General features: G+C 44.8%; 3 protein-coding genes across 3 annotated transcripts; 2 read left to right on the top strand and 1 right to left on the bottom strand.

Moving 5' to 3' along the window:
- Positions 1-101: 101 nt before the first annotated feature.
- LOC124538534 (peripherin-like) lies at positions 102-2,622 on the top strand. Its single transcript, XM_047115620.1, has 8 exons — positions 102-185; positions 633-838; positions 1,131-1,377; positions 1,483-1,542; positions 1,646-1,789; positions 1,879-2,007; positions 2,158-2,298; positions 2,396-2,622. Exons 1-8 carry the CDS (start codon positions 102-104, stop codon positions 2,495-2,497), a joined length of 1,113 nt encoding a protein of 370 aa, XP_046971576.1. The 3' UTR covers positions 2,498-2,622.
- A 127-nt stretch (positions 2,623-2,749) lies between these two features.
- LOC124538285 (integrator complex subunit 1) lies at positions 2,750-18,106 on the top strand. Its single transcript, XM_047115293.1, has 35 exons — positions 2,750-3,075; positions 3,437-3,609; positions 3,924-4,193; positions 4,561-4,696; positions 4,972-5,065; positions 5,465-5,600; positions 5,779-5,984; positions 6,053-6,215; positions 6,348-6,494; positions 6,566-6,763; positions 6,849-6,995; positions 7,441-7,613; positions 8,468-8,620; positions 8,981-9,128; positions 9,214-9,615; positions 9,698-9,768; positions 9,841-10,021; positions 10,263-10,415; positions 10,506-10,683; positions 11,352-11,583; positions 12,465-12,631; positions 12,705-12,880; positions 12,958-13,110; positions 13,643-13,790; positions 14,380-14,513; positions 14,966-15,091; positions 15,337-15,455; positions 15,533-15,665; positions 15,736-15,933; positions 16,047-16,231; positions 16,336-16,521; positions 16,599-16,763; positions 16,836-16,962; positions 17,107-17,278; positions 17,394-18,106. The coding sequence occupies exons 1-35, from the start codon at positions 2,925-2,927 to the stop codon at positions 17,603-17,605; spliced, it is 5,913 nt and encodes a 1,970-aa protein (XP_046971249.1). The 5' UTR covers positions 2,750-2,924; the 3' UTR covers positions 17,606-18,106.
- LOC124538286 (viral IAP-associated factor homolog) lies at positions 17,573-20,579 on the bottom strand. The gene is made up of 5 exons (XM_047115294.1): positions 20,420-20,579; positions 20,174-20,306; positions 19,845-20,073; positions 19,014-19,222; positions 17,573-18,453 (listed from the first exon to the last, which is right to left on the bottom strand). The coding sequence occupies exons 1-5, from the start codon at positions 20,423-20,425 to the stop codon at positions 18,341-18,343; spliced, it is 690 nt and encodes a 229-aa protein (XP_046971250.1). The 5' UTR covers positions 20,426-20,579; the 3' UTR covers positions 17,573-18,340.
- Between the last annotated feature and the right edge of the window lie 94 nt (positions 20,580-20,673).

The following is a 20,673-nucleotide window of genomic DNA, read 5'->3' as shown; positions in this document are numbered from 1 at the left end:
AGTATAATATGTTGCTGGCAAAATATATTTCATAATATTGAACAATTATGGGTTAAAGATTATTGAATTAAAAGTTTTCAAATGTTTAGGAAGCTAACGCTATGTTAGAAAATCTAAAGAAAGACATCGCTGTTTTGATTGATGAAAAGGAGCGCTTGATAAACGAAAATAACGATAAAGAACAGGTAAGACGTCCTATAAATGAATTTATGGTATTTTAATCTTCTTATTAAAAAATAAATATATTGTCAACAACCGTCAGTAAATTTCTCACTGATGGCCAAAGGTCTCTTCTCCCTTTGAGGAGAAAGTTTGGAACATATTCCACCACGATGTATCAATGCGGGTTGATGGAATACACATGTGGCAGAATTTCTGCGAAATTAGACACATGCAGGTTTCCTCATGAGGGATTCCTTGACCACCGAGCTCAAGATGAATTATAAATACAAATTAAGCACATATATATGGTGGAATATTCAGTGGTGCTTGCCTGGGTTTGAACTCGTAATCATCGGTTAAGATGTACGTGTTCTAACCATCTCGATTCATAATATATTATCAATTTATATTAAACTTTGATCCTTCGAGCCGGATCCACCAGAGATTCAATAATTACCAAAATATTTTAGGGCTTAATATTTTGTCAAGAAGAAATTGAAAAACTAAATCAACAATTAATAGAAATTAACAAAGAAAAAGATGAAATTAGATGTGATCTAAATAAAGCCGTTGAAGGTTCGAACGTAAAATCTAACCAAATCGAAGAACTAACGGCTAACATTCAAAACCTAATGAAGAATATTGAGGAAACTGAAAATACTCACAACATTTTTAGGCAAGTTATAAATGCTAAAATTTTAAATAACCTAGTAATATTTTTCGTAAAATGCCAGTAGTTTCAGATTTCTAAATTTCACTGAATTTATTTATTATGTTTATAACTGCTTTGTACAACCCCTACCTGTTTCTGTTGCTTTTCTAAAGAAATATAATAACGTTGCCTGGAGAAGAGGTCGCTGTTTAAGCGTTAAGGCCGCCTCTTGTGCATCATTGTTAATCTAAATTATTTATTTATTGGTGTATAATAAAGAGTATTTTGATTTGATTTGATTTCTCTTCTTTACCAGAGTATCATCTGAAGAGAAAGTCAAAGAGTTAACGGCTGTGATTGAAGCTAGGGATAAAGAGTTGGACTCTAAAGCATCCACCATCGCACAATTGATGTCAGAACTGAAGACCAGTACTGACGTCAGGTCGAAGCTGGAAACCACCTTACAGAAGGTCAGGAAAGAGATAGATGTCGAAAGAGACAATGTGAAGCAAAAAGAGCAGAAGTTGAACGGGAAGATTGAACAGCTGGAAACTGTTGTTAGAGTAAGTTAGTCAGTTAATATATTCTGTCCACATTGTTATGTTATGTCATTTAAATTTAATAATTTGATTGTGCATACTATGGTAATGTTAACTCATTGCTTTCAGGATAAGGATGACGAACTTTCAAAACAAATGTCCATAATTTTGGAGATGAGAAACGAAAAGGTATAAAAAGAAATAGTGTTGGCAATATTTATTGATCTGTTCCATTTGTGCTACTTTATTATGTAGGGGGACGTTTGAATAAAAGTAATATGATCTATATTAGGATCGTCTCCAAGAGAAAATCCAGGGTATGCAGAACACGATCGATAACATTCAGAAGGAGCTGACGGGCCGACCGGCGCCATCTGCGACACGCATGGAGCCCGAACTCGATGATAACGCCGTCATGCTTACTCCTGGATCCAAGGTACACTGTATTCATGTAATTTATGCTGGAGATATAGTTTTGATTTGAGTTATTGAAAGTGAATACTAAGAGATTTATGTTATTGATAGAAGAGTCAGCAGCCAAGCTCGCCTATCATCCAGAAGACACAGTTTACGATGCCGCGCAAGGAGCCGAAACTAGACAATATGCTTTTCAACCTGTTCAGCGATAGCAGCATGGAAGGAGACACGCTTGATGTGAATTATATAATTATAATTTTTCATAAATGTTTACAATATTTTCTAAAAGCGATTAATCTGGGGTCTGCATTCGTTACAAAATAATACCATAGATTTTTTTTTAATTAAATGCCTAATTATTTCTGTTTATTTATTTACCGACGTCAGGCTTCGGAAGTAAATCGCCGCTTCGCAGCCATGTCTCGGGGTGAGCGCGTATCACCGATGGCGCTAGGAGCGCTCAAACGCCGCAGTGGCGTCCCAGCGCAGCCCTCATATAAGTTTAAGCCTCCCGCACAAGATAGCGACGTAATCCATAATATTTATCTTACTATCACTTTATCACTGAAATATACATTATAAGTTTGATTAAATATTATATACATTCTGTGAATGCTATTTTCAGCGTTCAATTTCTCTCTCTCAAGTAAAAAATGAAATGAAGAATAAAGAGCGGAGTTTTTTCAAGAATAAGAGGACTGAGAATAAAACCAAAAAAGTTAAATAAATTATTTCATAAATTTTCACATAACGTATGATTGTTTTTCACTGTTCGATTACTTTGTATTCACTTGCTTCATTATAATCTAAAAAAATGTTTCGTATAATATTTCTGCTAATTATATAATAAATAAGATTACATACATTAAGCAATTAATTACATTTATTTCTTTCTATCCCTTTTTAAAATCCTCGTCAAATGAAACGTGCTAATCATATTTCTGCCAAACGTCAACAGCAACAATCGTGTTGACTGACAACACGAGCGATCGTCAAAGTCAAATAAGTTCTGCTGAAATGTGTAGCAGTGTTGTTTGTAAACGAAAAAAAATATTTTTATTCGTGCAACATACGTAAGAAGAAACTCTAAATTACGTGATGACCTGAAGCTATAAAGCGTTATTGTTTTAAGTAGTAATCAGGAGTTAGTTACGATGGAGCGTGGTAAAATGTCTTCAACCGGCCGCGGCGGCAAGAGCAAAGCTCCGCAGCATCCTCAGGATATATTTGCTTTAGGCAGTAAATCTACTGTAGTGGTCTCTAGAGATTCAGAGAAAAGAAATATACATAAACCGTCTACGAGCAGTAAGTGTATAAGTATATTAACAGTATAATGTGAGGACCTTTATTATCTGTCCTAATAAAATAAATAATATCTATATCAGGACACTTGTTCTTATTATAAATTATAATATAATATCAATTATTCTTTTAACTAATATTTTTAAAGAAGATATTATCTCTCATAAATTCCCTATTCTGGGATTAATCGTAAAGCTTTTTTTGATCAGATTTTGTCTATTAGTTTCATAATACATATTTAAGACAAACATATTTAAAATTGAATTAAAAGTTACTATTATAAAGATAATCAGAAAATTTCTTTCTCTTTGTAATAATAATGTTAGATGATTACGCATTATTTAATGAAATTACAAATTATTAGGTGTTGGTGAAAGAAAACGGGAAACAGCCACTTTTGGCAGTCAGCCTCCAAGCAAAAGGGCAAGAATAGGTTCTCCTGCTGAGGCTGTCAGTGGCACCTCGTTAGAAGTAGATCCTGTAGATCTTGTACCTAATGTTCTTCAAGCGTTGGATACACACAATTCAGATAAATTGGTAATTATTTGATGATTTTATAGTCTAAATTATAATATACTGGATATAAATTAAGCATCAACACATTAAATAAAACACTTGTTATTATTATATAAACATTATGGAATTACTTCACAGGGATTGGTCACTCTCACATAATGATAATCATAGTAGTTTTCACATAGTTGATGCAGACAGATTATTCTTTATATATTATCAAATGTACTATATAATTTACTTCCCTAGAGCTAAATCTGAAGTTCACTATTAATAAAGCCCTTATTTAAGTACTTTTTATAATAAATTTATCCATTAAATAAATAATGTTTTTTCAGCTGGGTCTGTTAACAGGCTCCATAAGACTTCTTAAATCTCAGCGCTCAAAACCGGACCCAATCCTTTGCATGAGCATGTTATATTTGACTAAAATTCGGCCAAATATGTTTGCCCATGAGACAGTAACACAGAGTCTGTGCACACTGTTAAAGAGAGAGCAGGGTGCAGCGTTCAAAAGCAAAGGCAATCCACTTGTTTTTGTATTAGCTTGTAACATGCTGTACGCTGGACATAGAGATGGTAATAATTGGCCAGATACATTTATAAAGGTAAGAATTTATATTATCTTTTAATATTATAAATGTGAAAGTAACTTTGTCTGTCTGTCTGTTTCTGAATTACCCCACCCTAAAACACAAGCGAAACAGCGAGCAACTACTATTTGATTAGAAAGTAAAATTATTAAAACTATGAAAAATTTTAATATGAGAGGTTTTGCCTTTAAACTTTATTTAGTTCATTGTAATGAATATATTTTTTTAATGTAATCCTTAAGTATGGTTAGTATTTTTTTTGTATTTTAGTTTTATTATCTAGAACATTATGTGACATTTGAGATTTAATAGAAACTAGGTAAAAATATGTGACAATGTGCATGCTACAAATTGTCACATCCATCTATTTTAAAATTTTTAGGTATATATAGAAGATGCTCTTAATGAGCGTTGGTGGGTGGACTGTTCCTGGTGTAAATGTTTGGTGGAGAACATTGTCACAGCATTTGGAACAAAGCAGCCAGCTGCTCATCTAATACCCAGTGACAACACACTAGGTAAGATTTGGTAGGAAAAATCTATTTTATTGTAGATTTACCACTAACTATTATAAGCTTTTAAAATTACATTATATCTGTTACATTCGAATTGTGAATAATTTTTTTATTTATTTTTATGTTTATAGAACTTTTATTTCTTATTGGTTTATCTCTTTGATAATTTAATTTACACTCATGCTCAATTTTCTGACAGCATACAGGTATTAAAGAAAAAGTATTATTAGTCTCTGAGATTAGGGATAGAAGAAATAATATCAACCAATATTTATCAGGTACAATGTCACCATCTGGTTCAGGGTCCCCACTGATGGGTAGCAATGAAGATGACACCGACAACACTGAGCTTGAATATTCAGTATTCCCGAGGTAAGAATTTTATATCATACCATTAATTCACTGGTTTTTCTTTTTTATTGCTATATATTAATGCCTACAGATTAATACAGTTTATTCAAACCATTAGAGAACCTTTGCCAAATAAATAAATATGATGTCAAAATAGTCAACAGTTTGAATAAACTGTGATAGTAATTAGTAAAAAACACATAACTGTTGTTGGAACTTTGCAAGTATAAGTAAAGATATATTAATCAAGAACTGTTTGTAGTTCACAAGATAGCAAAAGCACCTATTAAAAATCATGTAGATTACGCAATTGAGCGATCCCAATTTTTATACCTATATTGATTGGAATAGACTAGCTATAGATTCAGCTTCTCCCATATACATATACAGAAGTATTTTATTGCAATATGTTGTATGCAGGTACTCAAGTAGCTATGAGACGGTGGAAGCGCTGGTGCTGGAGGCGATCAAGGAGCAGATCCAACGACGAGCCGCGCCCGACGCCATCGGCAAGGGCTTCCTGAAGCTGCTCTCGGCCACTTGTGGTTTTCCAGAGGTCAGCCAGCCAAATGTTTTTATTTAATATTATAACATTCATACATTAATTTTGTAAAATAAAAAAAAATGAAATTAATGTAATTCCACTAAGATACTGTTTTTGAGGACATTTTTTATTTAACAAATTTCCAATAAGGCAATTTGCTACAAAACGTTTTCACGGATCGTACTTGCAGATCCGCATGATAGCGGCGTCCCGGCTGGAGGCGTGGCTGCACTCGGGCAAGCTGTGGCGCGCGGCGCAGGAGCTGCTCGCGCACGTGTGCGCCAACGCGCACGCCGCCGGGCCCAGCGCCGCGCGCGACCACGAGGTGCTGGCGCAGCTCGCGCGCATGCGCCTCAAGACCAAGCCGCTGCAGGCCGCCTACCAGGCCTGCCTCAGGTGAGAGCCCGCCGCGCCCCGCCCCGCGCCCCGCCCCGCCCCCCGCTGACGCCCACCGCTCGTTGCAGGGAGATGGTGTCGGAGAGCACGGCGCTCCTGCGCAGCGTGGTCACGCACACCATCTACAACGAGCTGTCCAACGTGCGCTCGCCCAACAACATGGCGGTGCTGGCGGCGCTCATCCAGGCGCAGCCGCAGCTCGTGCCGGCCGCCATGGCCGACACGTACCAGGTACGGCGACGTCGCATTCAATATAAAGTATCTATTACTTTCGATCTTCCTAGCTATCATGTTGAAATTTAGCTATCATACCATTTACTAGGAGTATTATGTTCGAAGCATCAATAGTAATGTCATACCCAGGAGCTGGTGGTGCGCACGGAGGACTACCTGCGGCCGCTGCGGGCGCTGACGCGCGAGTGCGTGCGCGCCACGCGCTCCGACGCGCAGGCGCTGCTGCCGCTGGCGCGCGCGCTGGCGCAGCCGCCGCCCCTCGACCCGCCGCAAGAGGTCAGCGCCGGCCTTCAGCGCCTGTCCTCGTGGGAAATGTGTTTTTAACGCACCTGTACGTATGTGTGCAGGTCCGCGAGCGCGCCTTCCAGTCGTTGGCGGACCTGTTCTGCCTGTGCTGCCTGGTGACGGCGGCGCATAGCAAGCACTCCAGCGACTACCGCTCGCAGCTGTGCGCGCTGCAGCAGCAGGCTCTGGGCTGGCTGCTGGACACCGCCGTCGCCGTGTACCGACCGGCGCGGCACGACTGTCTGCACGTGCTCAACAAGGTACATCCGTGAAGCAGGGAGGCATGTGGCACCCGACCTGAGCCTGCGACCCAAGTTAACTCACGTCTGACACGAATGTGTATAGATAATGTTCGTGGAGCCGGCGGAGACGTACAGCAAGGTGGACAACTGGCCGCCGGAGTCGGAGCGCGCGCTGACGTACCGGCTGTGCTGCGAGGCGCCGCTGCCGCAGAACACGCTCCTGCGACTCGTCTTCATCGGCCTCTCGAAGGTCCACTTATCTATATCATAATTAAAAAATGACTGCACGCAGAATAATAGTAAAAATATTCAATTGTAAAACCATTGGCTTTACGGTACTAACAATAGCTCTGTAGTAAAATTTACATTTCAGAAATATGCAAACCAAATCAAGTATAAATATGTACCAAGATGTAACAACCACAACTGAACTTACTAATACGATTTTATTTAAAAACAAAATATTAAGAATGTTATGCCATTGCACAACGAAAGGTCAGGACAAAAGGTTTTTTTTTTTCATTAAAAAAAAACCAAATTTTATGTTACCACTACACAGTAGTGGGTACAAAAAAATGTGTGTGATATGATTCCATTTAGCCTCCTCGAATTAAACTCTTTTTCTATTACATAATTTTACAATTAATGTGTGATTTTTGCATAATTTATCCGGACTGACTTAATTAAATATATAGGACATACCCGTTCCTCCGACGGAAGTGTTCGAGCTGATAGAGCAACTGGTGCGTCGCGCCTGCGCCCTGCCGCCGGAAGACCAACCCCTGCAGGTGGACAAGCTGGAGATTGCAGACTACATATTCCAGCTGTGCCAGTTTCATCCACCAGATAACATCACCTTGCCGGCTGGGTATGAAGAGATGTTTTTCATAATTTATATTTACAATTTTTTTTTTGTGTTATATATATAGGTTTCAATTCAAACTATTTGTTTGGGTACCACTGACTTATGTTCTACCTTCATTCAGTAATAATTATTATTATTATGAATGGTTTGAGGGGAGATTAAGTTAGTATGACTTCAGGAACATAACAACAATTAGGCCACCTGATGGTAAGTGGTCACCATCACCCATAGACAATGACGCTGTAAGAAATAATAACTATTCCTTACATCGTCAATGTGCCACCAACCTTGGGAACTAAGATGTTATGTCCCTTGTGCCTGTAGTTACACTGGCTCACTCACCCTTCTAACCGGATCACAACAATACTGCGTACTGTTATTTGGCTGTAGAATAACTGATGCGTGGGTGGTACCTACCCAGACGGGCTTGCACAAAGCCCTACCACCAAGTAGAAAAGAAACAATTACTTTTTTATATTGCCAATGTCTATGAACAGAGGTGACCACTTGACCCAGACAAGTAATCTGGCCATCAGATACACTTGTCACGTAATACTGAGCTGAAAGTATGCAGTCACTTGTATTGTTGATCTTGAAGATACAATGTTATAAACAGATTTGTATTAATTTTATTAGACAGAGTTTATAAAAAAAAACTATTTATTTATTAATTGTAACTAATTTAAACATTATTTCACATTGAATATTTTTTAATAATTTTTTTCAAGATTGAAAAAAATGTGTCCTCATTTTATTGTTCTTTTGTATATAAATGAATATAATAATAAAATTGGTTCCACATAACTAATTTAAGTACTTCATCAAGGACACACGTTTCCTATCATAAATGTTCTCAGGTACACGCCTCCAGCACTGGCCATCACTTCGCTGTACTGGCGCGGCTGGATGCTGCTGACGATGCTGGCCGCCCACAACCCGCAGGGCTTCGCCGAGCGCGCCGCCAACACCTACCCCACGCTGCGAGCGCTCATCGAATGCTGCATCACCAGGTTACCTTTGCTGACTTACCATTTCAAGTGGATAAGCCCTACCACATTCGTATCAATGTTTTTTTGACGTGACAACGTCTTATAAATTGGTTTGCCGGGTGACACTTCAAGAAACTGCGTTACGCTCCGCTCAAGTTATGCGCTCACAATGAGAGCGAGTGAGAGGCACGCGTCCCTTCCACTCGGGCATGGTTAGCCCGCCTAAGAGCGAGAGAGACAGATATAAGTTGTTGTCACGTAAAACTTTCGCCCGTATACCGACTTTACAGGCAACCAATTTTTTTAACTGGTAATATATTATTAGTTGGGCGATTAATGTAATTTACACAAAGTTTAAGATAATATCCTTTGCCCCGCCAGCAAGCCGTCCATCGAGTGGTCGGGCGCGGGGGAGAGCGAGCGGCTGGAGGCCGAGCGCGCCACCGTGCTGCAGCTGGAGACGCACCTGGCCGCCGCCAGCAACGCCAAGCTGCCCGTCACGGAGCACTCGTCCCGTCTGCTGGCGCAGGTGAATTCCTTCATTCTTATGAAAATACATTAAATTTTTTTGTTCTCTTAATATCCGCTTTAATAATGTTTTTTCGTTCCAATAGCTGACGACGCTGGAACCGCTCGGCCCGGCTCGACGTCCGCCGGCGGGGGTGCTGGAGGCGCTGCAGGCGCTCAGCTCGCAGCTGCGGCTCGGGCGCCTGCTGTGCCGCCAGCCCGGCCTGCTGCTGCAGCTGGTGGAGCGGCACGGCACGCGGCGCGCCATGCCGTGGCTGCACCAGCTGCTGCGGCACGACCGGCTCGAGCTGAGCGTGCTGCCCGTGCAGTGCCTGTGCGAGTTCCTGTCGGCGGGCGGCGCGGGCGCGGGCGAGGCGGGCAAGGCGGGCGAGCTGTGCGCGCACCTGCGCCGCACGCTGCACAGCGAGGAGGGCGCGCGCGCCGTGCTGCACTACTACCTGCAGCGCCTCGCGCACGCGCACGCGCCCACGCGCGCCTCCGCCAGCCGGGTGCGTGCGCCCCGCCCCCTCCGCCCCTCCGCCACGCCCCTCACCCCGACCGGCCCGCGCTGACCGTGCCTCTCGCTTGCAGGGCCTCAAGCTGGTGCTGTCGCAGTCCGACGACGCCATCGAGATGGACTACAACGCCGACGTCAATCCGGAGTGAGTGTCGTTTGAGTCGGCCAGCTCTCGACCGTGTGTTCTCGCAGTGGTGTGCAGCGGCGCTGTCGGCAGGTCGTGGCTGAGCCTGCTGCCGTCGCTGCGGCACTGGGAGGCGCTGCGCGGCGAGGCGGTGCGGCGCGTGCGCGCGGCGTGCCTGGTGGAGTGCGCGCCCCCCCACGTGGCCGCCTACCTCGGCTTCCTCGCCCAGCACGCGCACCATCACCACCCGCACGACCTCACCGACATGGTGCTGGTGAGTCCCCTCTCGTCACTGTCGCAATATGCTCTCGACCGAGACTTGTGTTTCGAAATGGAATGAAATTTGGACTTATTGAACTTGACTGGGACTTAGTTGTAGACCTCTGTGTGAGACCGTCTTGGTATTCAACTCAGTTCGGCAGACACAGCACCGTAGCTCCTAAAGTAGCACGGATGGCTCAGTTGCACATCCGGTTACCTTTATCCTCTCTTACTCCCGATTATATGTGGCGTAGGATCTCAGTCAAGTGTTGATGGAGCGCACGACGGTGATGGGCTACGTGCTGCCGCCGGTGGACTCCAAGGAGACGCCGCGGGACGAGCGCCTGCTGGCGCAGCACAGGGCGCTGCACGCGCTCACCACCATATTCTACACGCACCTCAGACAGGTACATCCCTATCCCTGTCCGCTGGTATTCAGAGATTGTGATTTTTATTGTTTTCACTCTTTATTTACCTATTTTCCTGTTTCCATAAAGGTGTTGTCAAACGAAATACCAGAGATACAGGAGCCCGTGGAGGAGGGCGCTGAGGGGGCCAGCGGGTGGAACGCTGGAGAGAAGGTGATGTTGCAGTGGGCTAATGGACGGCAAGCTAACCTGCACGTCGTCATTGCGCATGCGCATCTGAAGCTGCTGTGCTTCGGACCTTCGTACTGTAAGTTTGTCAATTTTTCATGATATAGTATAACATCTGACGGGTTTCGTTTTACGCTAAACTATTTCATCATCCTCCTGCCCTTTTCCCAATTTTATTTGGGGTCGGCGCAGCATGTCTTCTCCTTCCATACTTCTCTGTCAGACGTCATCTCACAAGTAACATTCTTTCTAAGCATATCGTCTTTCACACAATCCATCCATCGTTTTCTTAGTCGTCTTCTACCTCTATGTCCATCCACATCCATGCTCAAGACCTTCTTCATAATATGTCCCTCATTCCTCCGCATTACATGCCCATACCATGACAGCCGCCTTCCACATAACTTCTCGGCTATCGGTGTCACTTTCAAACTTGCCCTTATGTACTCATTCCTAACTCTATCCATTCGCGTAACACCACACATTCCTCTCAGCATTCTCATCTCCGCAACATGCAACTATCTTTCAGTCATCCCTTTTGTAGACCAACACTCTGACCCATAAAGAACAGCAGGTCTGATCATGGTCTTATTGATCTTCCCCTTAAGCTTAAGGGGAATACGGGGGTCACAAATTGTTCCCGTAACCTGCCGACATTTCATCCATCCTGTGTTAATCCTGTGTTATGTTAAGCTATTTATACAAGTGAATCGAATGTAACCAACTTGTGACGCGTTCGGGGCGCAGTGGACACGAACCAGGAGATGTACTCGTGGCTGCAGTCCACGTGGGTGGGGGACGCGCCCGAGGCCTTCGTGTCGGAGTCGTCGGACGAGGCCGTGCTGCTGCCGGACTGGCTGCGCCTCAGCCTCGTGCGCTCGGCGCGCCCGGCGCTGCTGGAGGCCGGCCTGCGGGGCCTGCCCGCGCACAAGCTGGCGCTCTTCATCCAGACCTTCGGCATGCCCGTGTCTTCTATGAGGTCAGCGGCCCACTTTGTACTTAAAACAAAGCTTTCCTTGTCAATAAAATGTATTCTTATAGATGTGATGATGAAAATACACTCAATGTCAAATTCAGAAGAATTCAATGGCAAGTTCAGTATTATGAAATATACCTCGGTTGTTGACTTCAACGACAAAAGAAGTGATATCTAAATGGGTGCCAAGTTCCATTATCCTTCCTGAAATTTATTTAATACTACATAAAATAACATTTCTCCTTATAACTTAGAATAATGTATTGTAGACTTACTTTTATTGTCTTACTTGGCTACAAAATTTGACACGTTTATGTCAAACGGTTTTTGAGTTATGAAGGTGTCAAAAGTGGCTCAAAATGGTTCGTGTAAAATTACACACGGTGCTACTCGCCAGTTCTGTTATCAGAACTTGGTCGACACGCTACCGCGTATCCAGATAAAGGGACTGAATAGTGTTTAATATGTTCATTTATCATTTTAATTATGTCGTTATTATTATCATTGAGGCTTACGATTCCTTTCTACTCGTTTCGCACCTCATGTTTGCTAAGTGATATTTAAGCTCCATTAGATTTAAATTTACGCATACGCTGGTTACTTTAAAATATATATATCAGAAATTTCACAATTATCGTAGCTGGTTTGTTTAGCTGTTTTGTTAAAAGTTATTCAAATCTATGCTCACACGGTTACTGGTACGGGTCGCAATCAGTCACCCTGTTGATACTCATCCTCATAATTTTTCTAACTTTCGGCGATACTCGGACTAACAATTAAATATATAGTTCTTCTTATTCAATATTTTTACAAAACAACAGTATTGTTAATGGTGTCACAGCCACGATGTGACACTGCGGTCAGTAAGTGCGAGTGTGTTGCAGCGCGCTGCTGGGCGCGCTGGACGCGTGCCCCGCGGGCGCCGTGGTGCGCCTGGGCGTGGAGCGCGCCTACATGGCGCAGCTGCTGCGCGTGCAGCGCGCGCGCGGCGCCAGCGGCGGGCACGCCTTCGCCGCCGCGCTGCGCCTGGCGCGCCCGCACTACCCGCCCGGTACGAGCCCCCCCCTCCCTCCCCGTGCGCCCCGCGCGCGACTGCACCCACTCATTGCCCCTGCTCCATCCAGACGACACGCTGTTCACCGAGGAGGCCCTCCCGGACGAGGTCGAGGACCCCTGGAGCAGCCCGCGCCAGACCGCCAAGCTGGAGGTCGGCCAGATCGGCGCGCTGCTGGCGACCGCGTTCGCGGGCGCCGACACCTACCGCGGGGACCTCGACACCGCCTTCACGCAGCTCCACGGGGTGAGCCGAGTGATGTGCGAGAGGACCTAGAGCGGTTTCCATCGTCTGATTTCCATCTGACCCGTATCCCCGCGCAGCTGCTGTGGGAGGAGGGCGGCGCGGGCGCGGCGACGCGCGCGGTGCTGGCGGCGCTGCGGGGCTCGCGGGCGGCGGGGCTGCTGCGGCGGCCCGCGCACGCCGCGCCCCTGCTGCGCGCGCTGGCCCGCCTGCGCCCCGCCACGCTGGCGGAGGTCGGTGTGCGACAATCTTTGATACTTTTTACTTTTACTTGGTGGTAGGGCTTTGTACAAGCCCGTCTGGGTAGGTACCACCCACTCATCAGTTATTGTACCGCCAAATAACAGAACTCAGTATTGTTGTGTTCCGGTCTGAAGGGTGAGTGAGCCAGTGTAACTACAGGCACAAAGGACGTAACATCTTAGTTCCCAAGGTTGATGGCACATTGACGATGTAAGGAATAGTTAATATCTCTTCCAGCGTCATTGTCTATGGGCGATGCATAAAATAAAAAATAAAAATACTCATAATACAATGATCGTCACATACTAATGTGCATTTTTAAAATACTTTTAATAAATTATCATCGGACCTCGTCGCGTGGAGCCGAAGCTATTCGTAAGGTTCGATTTTGGCAGCTGATGTGGGGCGACTAGCAGGTGCTTCCGGTTGGATAGAAATAGCATTATCGCCTTTTACACTAACCGAAATATACATTAATCTGCTAAGTTTAATTCATAATACCGTAACGCTGTGGCGCGGCAGACGGCGGGCGCGCTGCTGAGCCAGTGCAAGCTGTCGCGCGGGCCCGTGGTGGAGGCGCTGCGGGCGGCGCGCGGGGCGCCGGCGCGCAGCCCCGCGCACGCGCACGCCGCGCTGCCCGCCAACGCCACCAAGGACCAGCTCGTCGCCGGTATGTCGGACTACGGTGGACGAACACTGACTGACTATGTGAATGTCAAAATAGAATTAAGAATGTTTGTGTTTATTAACTCCTGCGCAATTAGTTATCCTGCGCTGCTGGGCGAGAAAAACTATTTTTGTTTTTGTTGAGCCTATTATAATGAGCATTTCAGACATTACACAAAATACATTGACATAGAACGAGGAGGATCCAGAAATGACCTTTCTATTTTCAAAACAGAAAAGTTAATCGATGATCCTACATAAAGTAACAGCCTGTACATTTCCCACTGCTGAGATAAGGCCTCCTCTTCCATTAAGGAGAGGGTTTGGAACATATTCCACCACGCTGTTCCAATGCGGGTTGGTGGAATACACATGTGGCGGAATTTCAATGAAATTGGACATATGCAGGTTTCCTCACGATGTTTTCCTTCACCGCCGAGCACGAGATGAATTATAAAGACAAATTAAGCACATGAATCAGCGGTGCTTGCCTGGGTTTGAACCCGCAACCATCGGTTAAGATGCACGCGTTCTAACCACTGGGCCATCTCGACTCTTTCTCGATCCTACATAAAGATTTGCTTTATTCGAAGCCCTCGAGTCCGCGACGCCGAGCACGCTGGAGGCGCTCGGCAACGAGATCATCGAGACGCAGGACACGCAGGTCGTGGTGGACACCATCACGCACCTGCTCGAGAAGAACCAGGAAGGCCGCTATGAGTTGCAGGTAATACTACGACACTGTCCTTGACTGGACTTTAGTCCAAATTGGGATCAGGTTTTGTGATTTTCATTTTTGAAACCAAGCCGTCATTGTCATTTTGACTTAATAATATAAAATATTTTAATAAAATTTTACTTAAATTCAACTTAATCGAATTCTATCTTTGAGCTTTGTCTGATGAGGTTTTTGCTAACAGATTTGTTCTTAAATATATCAATAGATGTCGCTATCTTTATTCGTTTTTATGGATCACGCTGTACTTTATTAAAAATACTACATTTAAGCTCTCAAATTGTTTTAGTAAAATGATTTGCCATGGGAAAGAAAAAGTATGTATTTATGGTCCTTCGAGCCGGATAACTCAAAATATAGACGATGTAAACAAGCTGAATTATTAAGTTAATTGTTGAAAGGTTCTTAGTGGTAGTTAATTAGCGCTAACGCACGTGTCGCAGGTGAAAGCCGACCCGGACGAGGAGTTCAGCGCGAGCGCGCAGCACGTGCTGTCCCGCCGCGGGCTGGGCTGCGGCCTGCTGCTGGACTGGCTGTCCGAGCTGCAGCGCGAAACGCTCGGCAGGCAGGCGAGTGCTACTGCTCCTATTGCAAATAGCCTAATATGATATTGTAAAAAGGTCATGTAAGAGTAAACCAAACCTTCGTTGAGGAACATCAAGGCTTTGCGTAACAACTACTATTAATGATTGCAAGACTAGGGGGTGCCTTAGTAAGATCACTAATTTCCAACTCATTTCCTAAATTATATTTTTATTTGTCTGCTATGGGCAAACCACTCGTATACTTATAATGTAGTCCGCTGGGCGCGCAGATGCGGCTGATGTTCCAGCGCGGCGGCGGCGCGTGGCGGCCGCTGCTCGTGACGCTGCTGGCGCACCGCGCCTCCTGGCGCACGCTGCACGCCGCGCTCGTCGCGCTCACCGACCACGGGTACGGGCGCCCCACCCGCGCCTGCAGGCGGACGCGGAGCACTCCAGTGTGCTATGTGGCTAACGCTCTCGTCGCAGGGGCTGGTCGGCGAAGGCTGTGCTGGACTTCGCGGAGACGCTGATCGGCAGCCCGCGCGTGTGGCAGGGCCGCGACCGCACCACGCCCAAGCACCACTCGCCCGACGACTCGCTGCGCCTGTCGCACCACCAGGTACCGTCGCCGCCGCCGTCATCGCCGACTGCTAATGTTGTATCCGGATGACACGAGTCCCCTCCCGCAGCTGGGCGTGCTGATCGGCTACGTGGGCGCGGAGGCGCACGAGGCGGAGGCGACGGGCGGCGCGGAGGCTGCGCGGCGCCGCATCGAGGCGCGCCTGCCGCTCGTGCTGCGCTGCTGCTCCGAGCCGCACGCGCTGCTGGCCGCGGCGCTAGCCGCCTCGCGCTCGCACCCGCTGCTGCTGCTGCTGCTCTACATGAAGGTCGGTCATCCGGCAGGATGGATATATTTCGAGATCTGCAAGATCATTTTTCGAGATAGATAATATCGTAACGGTAGACAAGTATCCTGTAACTTAGATTCATATTTCTTCAGGTCCCCAAGGTTCTCCAGCTCCTGCGCGAGTGCGAGGACCTCCCCCCTGCGACGCCGCAGCTGCTGGTGGCGGGCGAGGCCCGAGCGGTGGCGCGCCGCTCCACGAGCGCCACCGACCGCGTCGCGCACGCGCTGCTCACCGCGCTCGCTGCGCCGCACCACCACTCCAAGGAGCACTCGCAGAAGTATAGCGCCCCACACGCTTACAAATATAAATCGACTAACCGAGTGTCAAACAGTGAGTCAAACGCTGCAGTTCACTTGTCTTATCCGATCTCCCGTGCGACAGGATGTGGCGCACGGAGGCGGGTGCGCGCGGCGTGTTCGCGCGCTGCGCGGGCGCCGGCGCGCGCGCGTTGCCGCTGGCGGGCGCGCTGCTGCGCGGCGTGCGCGCGCGCCAGCACCACCACCTGCAGCACCTGCTGGCCGCGCTCGAGGTGCTGCCCGATGCCGACCTCTTCGAGCCCCCGGCCGGGTGAGTGGCGCCGGCCGACGATGGTCGAGTCGAGACGTTATATTATCGCTAACCCTCCCCCGTGTTCGCGTCCGTAGCGATGAGGTGCACGGCATCCTGGAGTGCTTCCTGAACATGCTGAAGGGTGGCGGCGGCGGCGGCGGCTCGCTGGCACACCGCGTGGCCGCCCTGCTGCGCCGGTACCGCGCCGCCCGCCCTCAGCGCGCCGCCACGCTGCTGCACGCGCACCGCGACACCATCGCGTGAGTCCTGCGTCTGGTTTTCGATTGGAGTCGAAAAAGAGGTCGGGTATTTATCGTGTGTTTTGCCGTCAGGTCGCAGGCGGCGCTGGCGGGCGTCGCGGGGGGCGAGGGCTCGGCCAGCGCGGCGCCGCCCCCACACGCGCTGCAGGCCCTGCGGCGCCGCATCGCACCGCCCGACGAGCTGCACTGGCTGGTTCAGGTAATACTCGGTTTAACGTATTACTCGAGGACTTACTTTAATATGTATTTCTGGGATTCGATCATTTGTCGAATATATCCTATCGTAGCTGTATTAAAACCTGTAGAGTCGACAACAGTGTACATGTTCGTGTTCCCGCCGCAGGAGGTGGAGGCGTGGGGCGTGCGGCGCGGCGGCGCGTGGGGCGGCGCGGCGAGCGCGGACGCGCTGCTGCGCGCGACGGCGCCGCTGGCCGCGTCCCCGCACGCGCCGCTGCGCACCGCCACGCTGTCGCTGCTCACCAAGCTGCTGCCCGCCGCGCCCGACACGCATCCCGGTATGTCGACAACCAACTCCTACCTTGTGCTGTTTGCCCTGCCATGATTATTCCATTCGTGCTGCTTACTCCATTATTTTTATAATATTAATTAAACTCCTTAATAATTCTTTAGGTCTTCAAGCAATTCTCGAATGTCTGGACTCTGATCAACCGGAAATTGCTCAATCCGTACTGGACAAACTGCCCGAGCTGGTCGTGGGCATGCAGGAGCATGCAGCTCGGATCCTGACGTTCGTCTTCGAGCTTGGATTACGCTCAAGGCTACCGGTCGAGCAGTGTATCGCTAAGTGCGTTTCCACCATCAACCTCAATAGGGGGTGCTGATTTTAACCTACAGACCTACGAAATTCCAGAAATCTTATTATATAAACCGAAAAAATTTAAATGATGTTTTGCCAGTGAAAACTGAAAATATATAGAGAAAGAAGTGGGAAGTGATTAACAATCTGATATTGCTCAGTGAGAGAAGAAACTATTCTCAGAGAATATTAGTTAAGGTAAAACTGACTGGCATAATTGTGAGTAATTTCTTATCCAATATAACACACCTGTATTATTATGGGAACAGACGAAGACAGCAAAGAGAATACATTTTTCTTCCTCATTCATATACATATATATTATGTACTTTATACAGTCAAAAAAAAACCGGGCCATTGAAATGGACATAAAAATAAAACCTTGTAGTCAACTCTATGTTTACCAAATAACAAAACAACAGTGAAAAGTTAATCAGTTTTGTGAAAACTTACATGTAAATATTCTATCAATAAATAGACAAAGATAAAAAATGTTTATCTCTTATTAAAAAAGTGAGTATTAAATAAAAATCCGAATAGTTTTATTATTTTAATAATTTAAAATATAATAATACATGTGTAAAAGTACATCAGTTAATATTTTATAACTACATTCAAGTTATATAAGCTTTTTAAATAAATAATTTGCAACATAAGTATGAACCCGCAATCCATAAGCGCAACACTTAATTTACACACACACATAACAGAGTCTATAACACATAAATGCATTTGTGTGCAATATTCCTCTCAAAAATGTTCACCAATCGTTAGAGCCAAGGTCGGTGAACATCTTATCCTTAATCTTTGGTTTAGGATCATCTGTTATTTTACTATCAACAGCTCCAACTTGTCCCAAGATAAATTCAAGTTCTGAAATAAAAAAAGAAATTATACATCAAGAAATACACATTGTTAACAGCCCAGCATCTAATACTAGACTATAGGTATAATTATATTATTTAAATAGTAATAGTCTATCCCAAAACACAGGAAGTAAAGATAAATAATCAATTGTTGCCTGAATCTTACATAATATCATTGATGGAACTTTGAATTATCTATAGAATCTTGAAATTAGTATTTAATGAGGAACAGTGTTTTATCTATACATACAATAAAATTGGAGTGTCTGTTTGTAATATTAAAATAGCCCTTTTTTACTCAATTCATATGTATATTTATATGGTACATTTACCAAAATAACTTTTTTTTACAATTTTTGTCTGTCTGTCTGTCTGTTTGTTCCGGCTAATCTCTGGAACGGCTGAACTGATTTTGATGGGAGATAACTGACATAATGAAGAGTAACTTAGGCTACAATATATATTTTTTTGTTAAATTCAAACACGTAAAAGGTCACAGGCACAGCTTGTCATAAATAAAGTTTTGTTTATTCCTTTTGACTTTAGAATAGGCTACGCAATTCTTACCATCACAAGTAAGTGCAGTCCCTCTTAACTCATGAGGCCCAACAAATTGTTTCTTCATATCTCCCTCGAAATACACAAAAAGACTGGGTAGGTTCCTTTCTGGGAAATTTGGTATACACGTCTGGGCAATTGCTTTCAAAAACTTTGTATAAGGAAACTTCATAGCTAGCTGTTTCATATGCTGATTAATGAGTGCACATTGCTGGATCCTGAAACATTCAGACATTAATATTAGATGAAAAAAAAATAACTAATGAGTTTCTTGCTGGTTCTTTTTGGTAAATAGGCATTCTAAACTGGTGGTAGTTTCACTTAATATAGTTTGTTAAATGACAATTCAAAAGTGCTTGTAAAAATCTATGTGAATGAAGTTTCTTTTGATTTTGAATAAAACATACTATTTTGGTAGATACCCTAGTCAAACATAGGTGAATATATTTAGTATATATTCAACTTATTGTAGAAAGCTGAAATTATTAATGTAAAATAGTAGGAAATGAAAATGAGAGTCGAGATGGCCCAGTGGTAAGAATGCGCGCATCTTAACCGATAGTTGCGGGTTCAAACCCAGGCAAGCACCGCTGATTCATGTGCTTAATTTGTCATTATAATTCATCTCATGCTCAGCGGTGAAGGAAAATATCGTGAGGAAACCTGCATGTGACAAATTTCATAGAAATTCTGCCACATGTGTATTCCACCAACCCGCATTGGAACAGCGTGGTGGAATATGTTCCAAAACCTTCTCAAAGGGAGAGGAGGCCTTTAGCCCGGCAGTGGGAATTTACAGGCTGTTTTTGTGTGTCGTTAGTAGGAAATGTTTCAACTCACCCCTGTTTATATAAATGTATGACAACCCAGATTCCTTCCCCAGCCTTATTAACTTCTTGGACATAGTCCTGACCAGACACCTCCCTCACTTCGCCAAACCTCGGTTTCTCAGACAACTTTTTTAGCTCTGCTATTCTTTTCCTTCTGTACTCCTCTATGACTGCCTCGTCTTCAGAATCTTCAAGCTCGTCAAGGCCATCTAGATCTAATTCCGATAATTTCTTTTCCTCTACAAATTTAACGGTATTATATGATAAAATATCTAAATAGAAAGGGTTATAAGCAAAAATAATGCAACAGGTGTACATAACCAACAAATTGTGACATACTTTCAGCCTGATTTTTTTGTATAGTTTCTTCGATCATATTTACAATTTCTGCCTCTGAAATTTCTTTCTCCTTTGGGGGAAGGATACCTTTCGATCGCAAAACATCGTTCCATTCTGTATCTTCATTTGGGTTCTGAAATATGAACGATGAAATTAACTTAGTTTATAAACTTTGCACATGAAAATTCGTAACAATCGCCTCGCCTTATTCAAAACTCATCATGATAATAATATCCTATACGATACCTGCATGATTGAATATTTCCTCTTAGTATTACTTTTAATTCATAAAATTTCCTTTCCTTAACTGTAAATATTTTATTTTCGTAGAAATTTGACACCTTAACAAATTTAACAAGCAATTATGAATCATATCCACAGACTATTATTATATTTCTTCCTACTCATCGAATCAACTGTATAAAATAAAAGCAAGAAAGGGATATATCATAATATTAGGAAAAAGGAATTAAATTTAAAATATATCATGTAATCTTATT

Source organism: Vanessa cardui, chromosome 20 (genome assembly GCF_905220365.1).
Source record: "Vanessa cardui chromosome 20, ilVanCard2.1, whole genome shotgun sequence".
Classification (NCBI taxonomy): domain Eukaryota; kingdom Metazoa; phylum Arthropoda; class Insecta; order Lepidoptera; family Nymphalidae; genus Vanessa; species Vanessa cardui.
This window is presented reverse-complemented; position numbering and strand designations above follow the sequence as displayed.

What these genes read in the sequence shown, in the direction of transcription:
- LOC124538534 (XM_047115620.1), top strand. Translation starts at nt 102, where the DNA reads ATGTTAGAAAATCTAAAGAAAGACATCGCTGTTTTGATTGATGAAAAG. An exon ending in AAAATAACGATAAAGAACAG is followed by an intron (nt 186 to 632) that starts GTAAGACGTCCT and finishes AAAATATTTTAG; the next exon opens with GGCTTAATATTTTGTCAAGA. An exon ending in AATACTCACAACATTTTTAG is followed by an intron (nt 839 to 1,130) that starts GCAAGTTATAAA and finishes CTTCTTTACCAG; the next exon opens with AGTATCATCTGAAGAGAAAG.
- LOC124538286 (XM_047115294.1), bottom strand. An exon ending in ACAAAAAAATCAGGCTGAAA is followed by an intron (nt 20,074 to 20,173) that starts GTATGTCACAAT and finishes TTAAATTTGTAG; the next exon opens with AGGAAAAGAAATTATCGGAA. An exon ending in GACTGCACTTACTTGTGATG is followed by an intron (nt 18,454 to 19,013) that starts GTAAGAATTGCG and finishes TTTTTATTTCAG; the next exon opens with AACTTGAATTTATCTTGGGA.
- LOC124538285 (XM_047115293.1), top strand. Translation starts at nt 2,925, where the DNA reads ATGGAGCGTGGTAAAATGTCTTCAACCGGCCGCGGCGGCAAGAGCAAA. An exon ending in GTCTGCACGTGCTCAACAAG is followed by an intron (nt 6,764 to 6,848) that starts GTACATCCGTGA and finishes GAATGTGTATAG; the next exon opens with ATAATGTTCGTGGAGCCGGC. An exon ending in CCTTCACGCAGCTCCACGGG is followed by an intron (nt 12,881 to 12,957) that starts GTGAGCCGAGTG and finishes ATCCCCGCGCAG; the next exon opens with CTGCTGTGGGAGGAGGGCGG.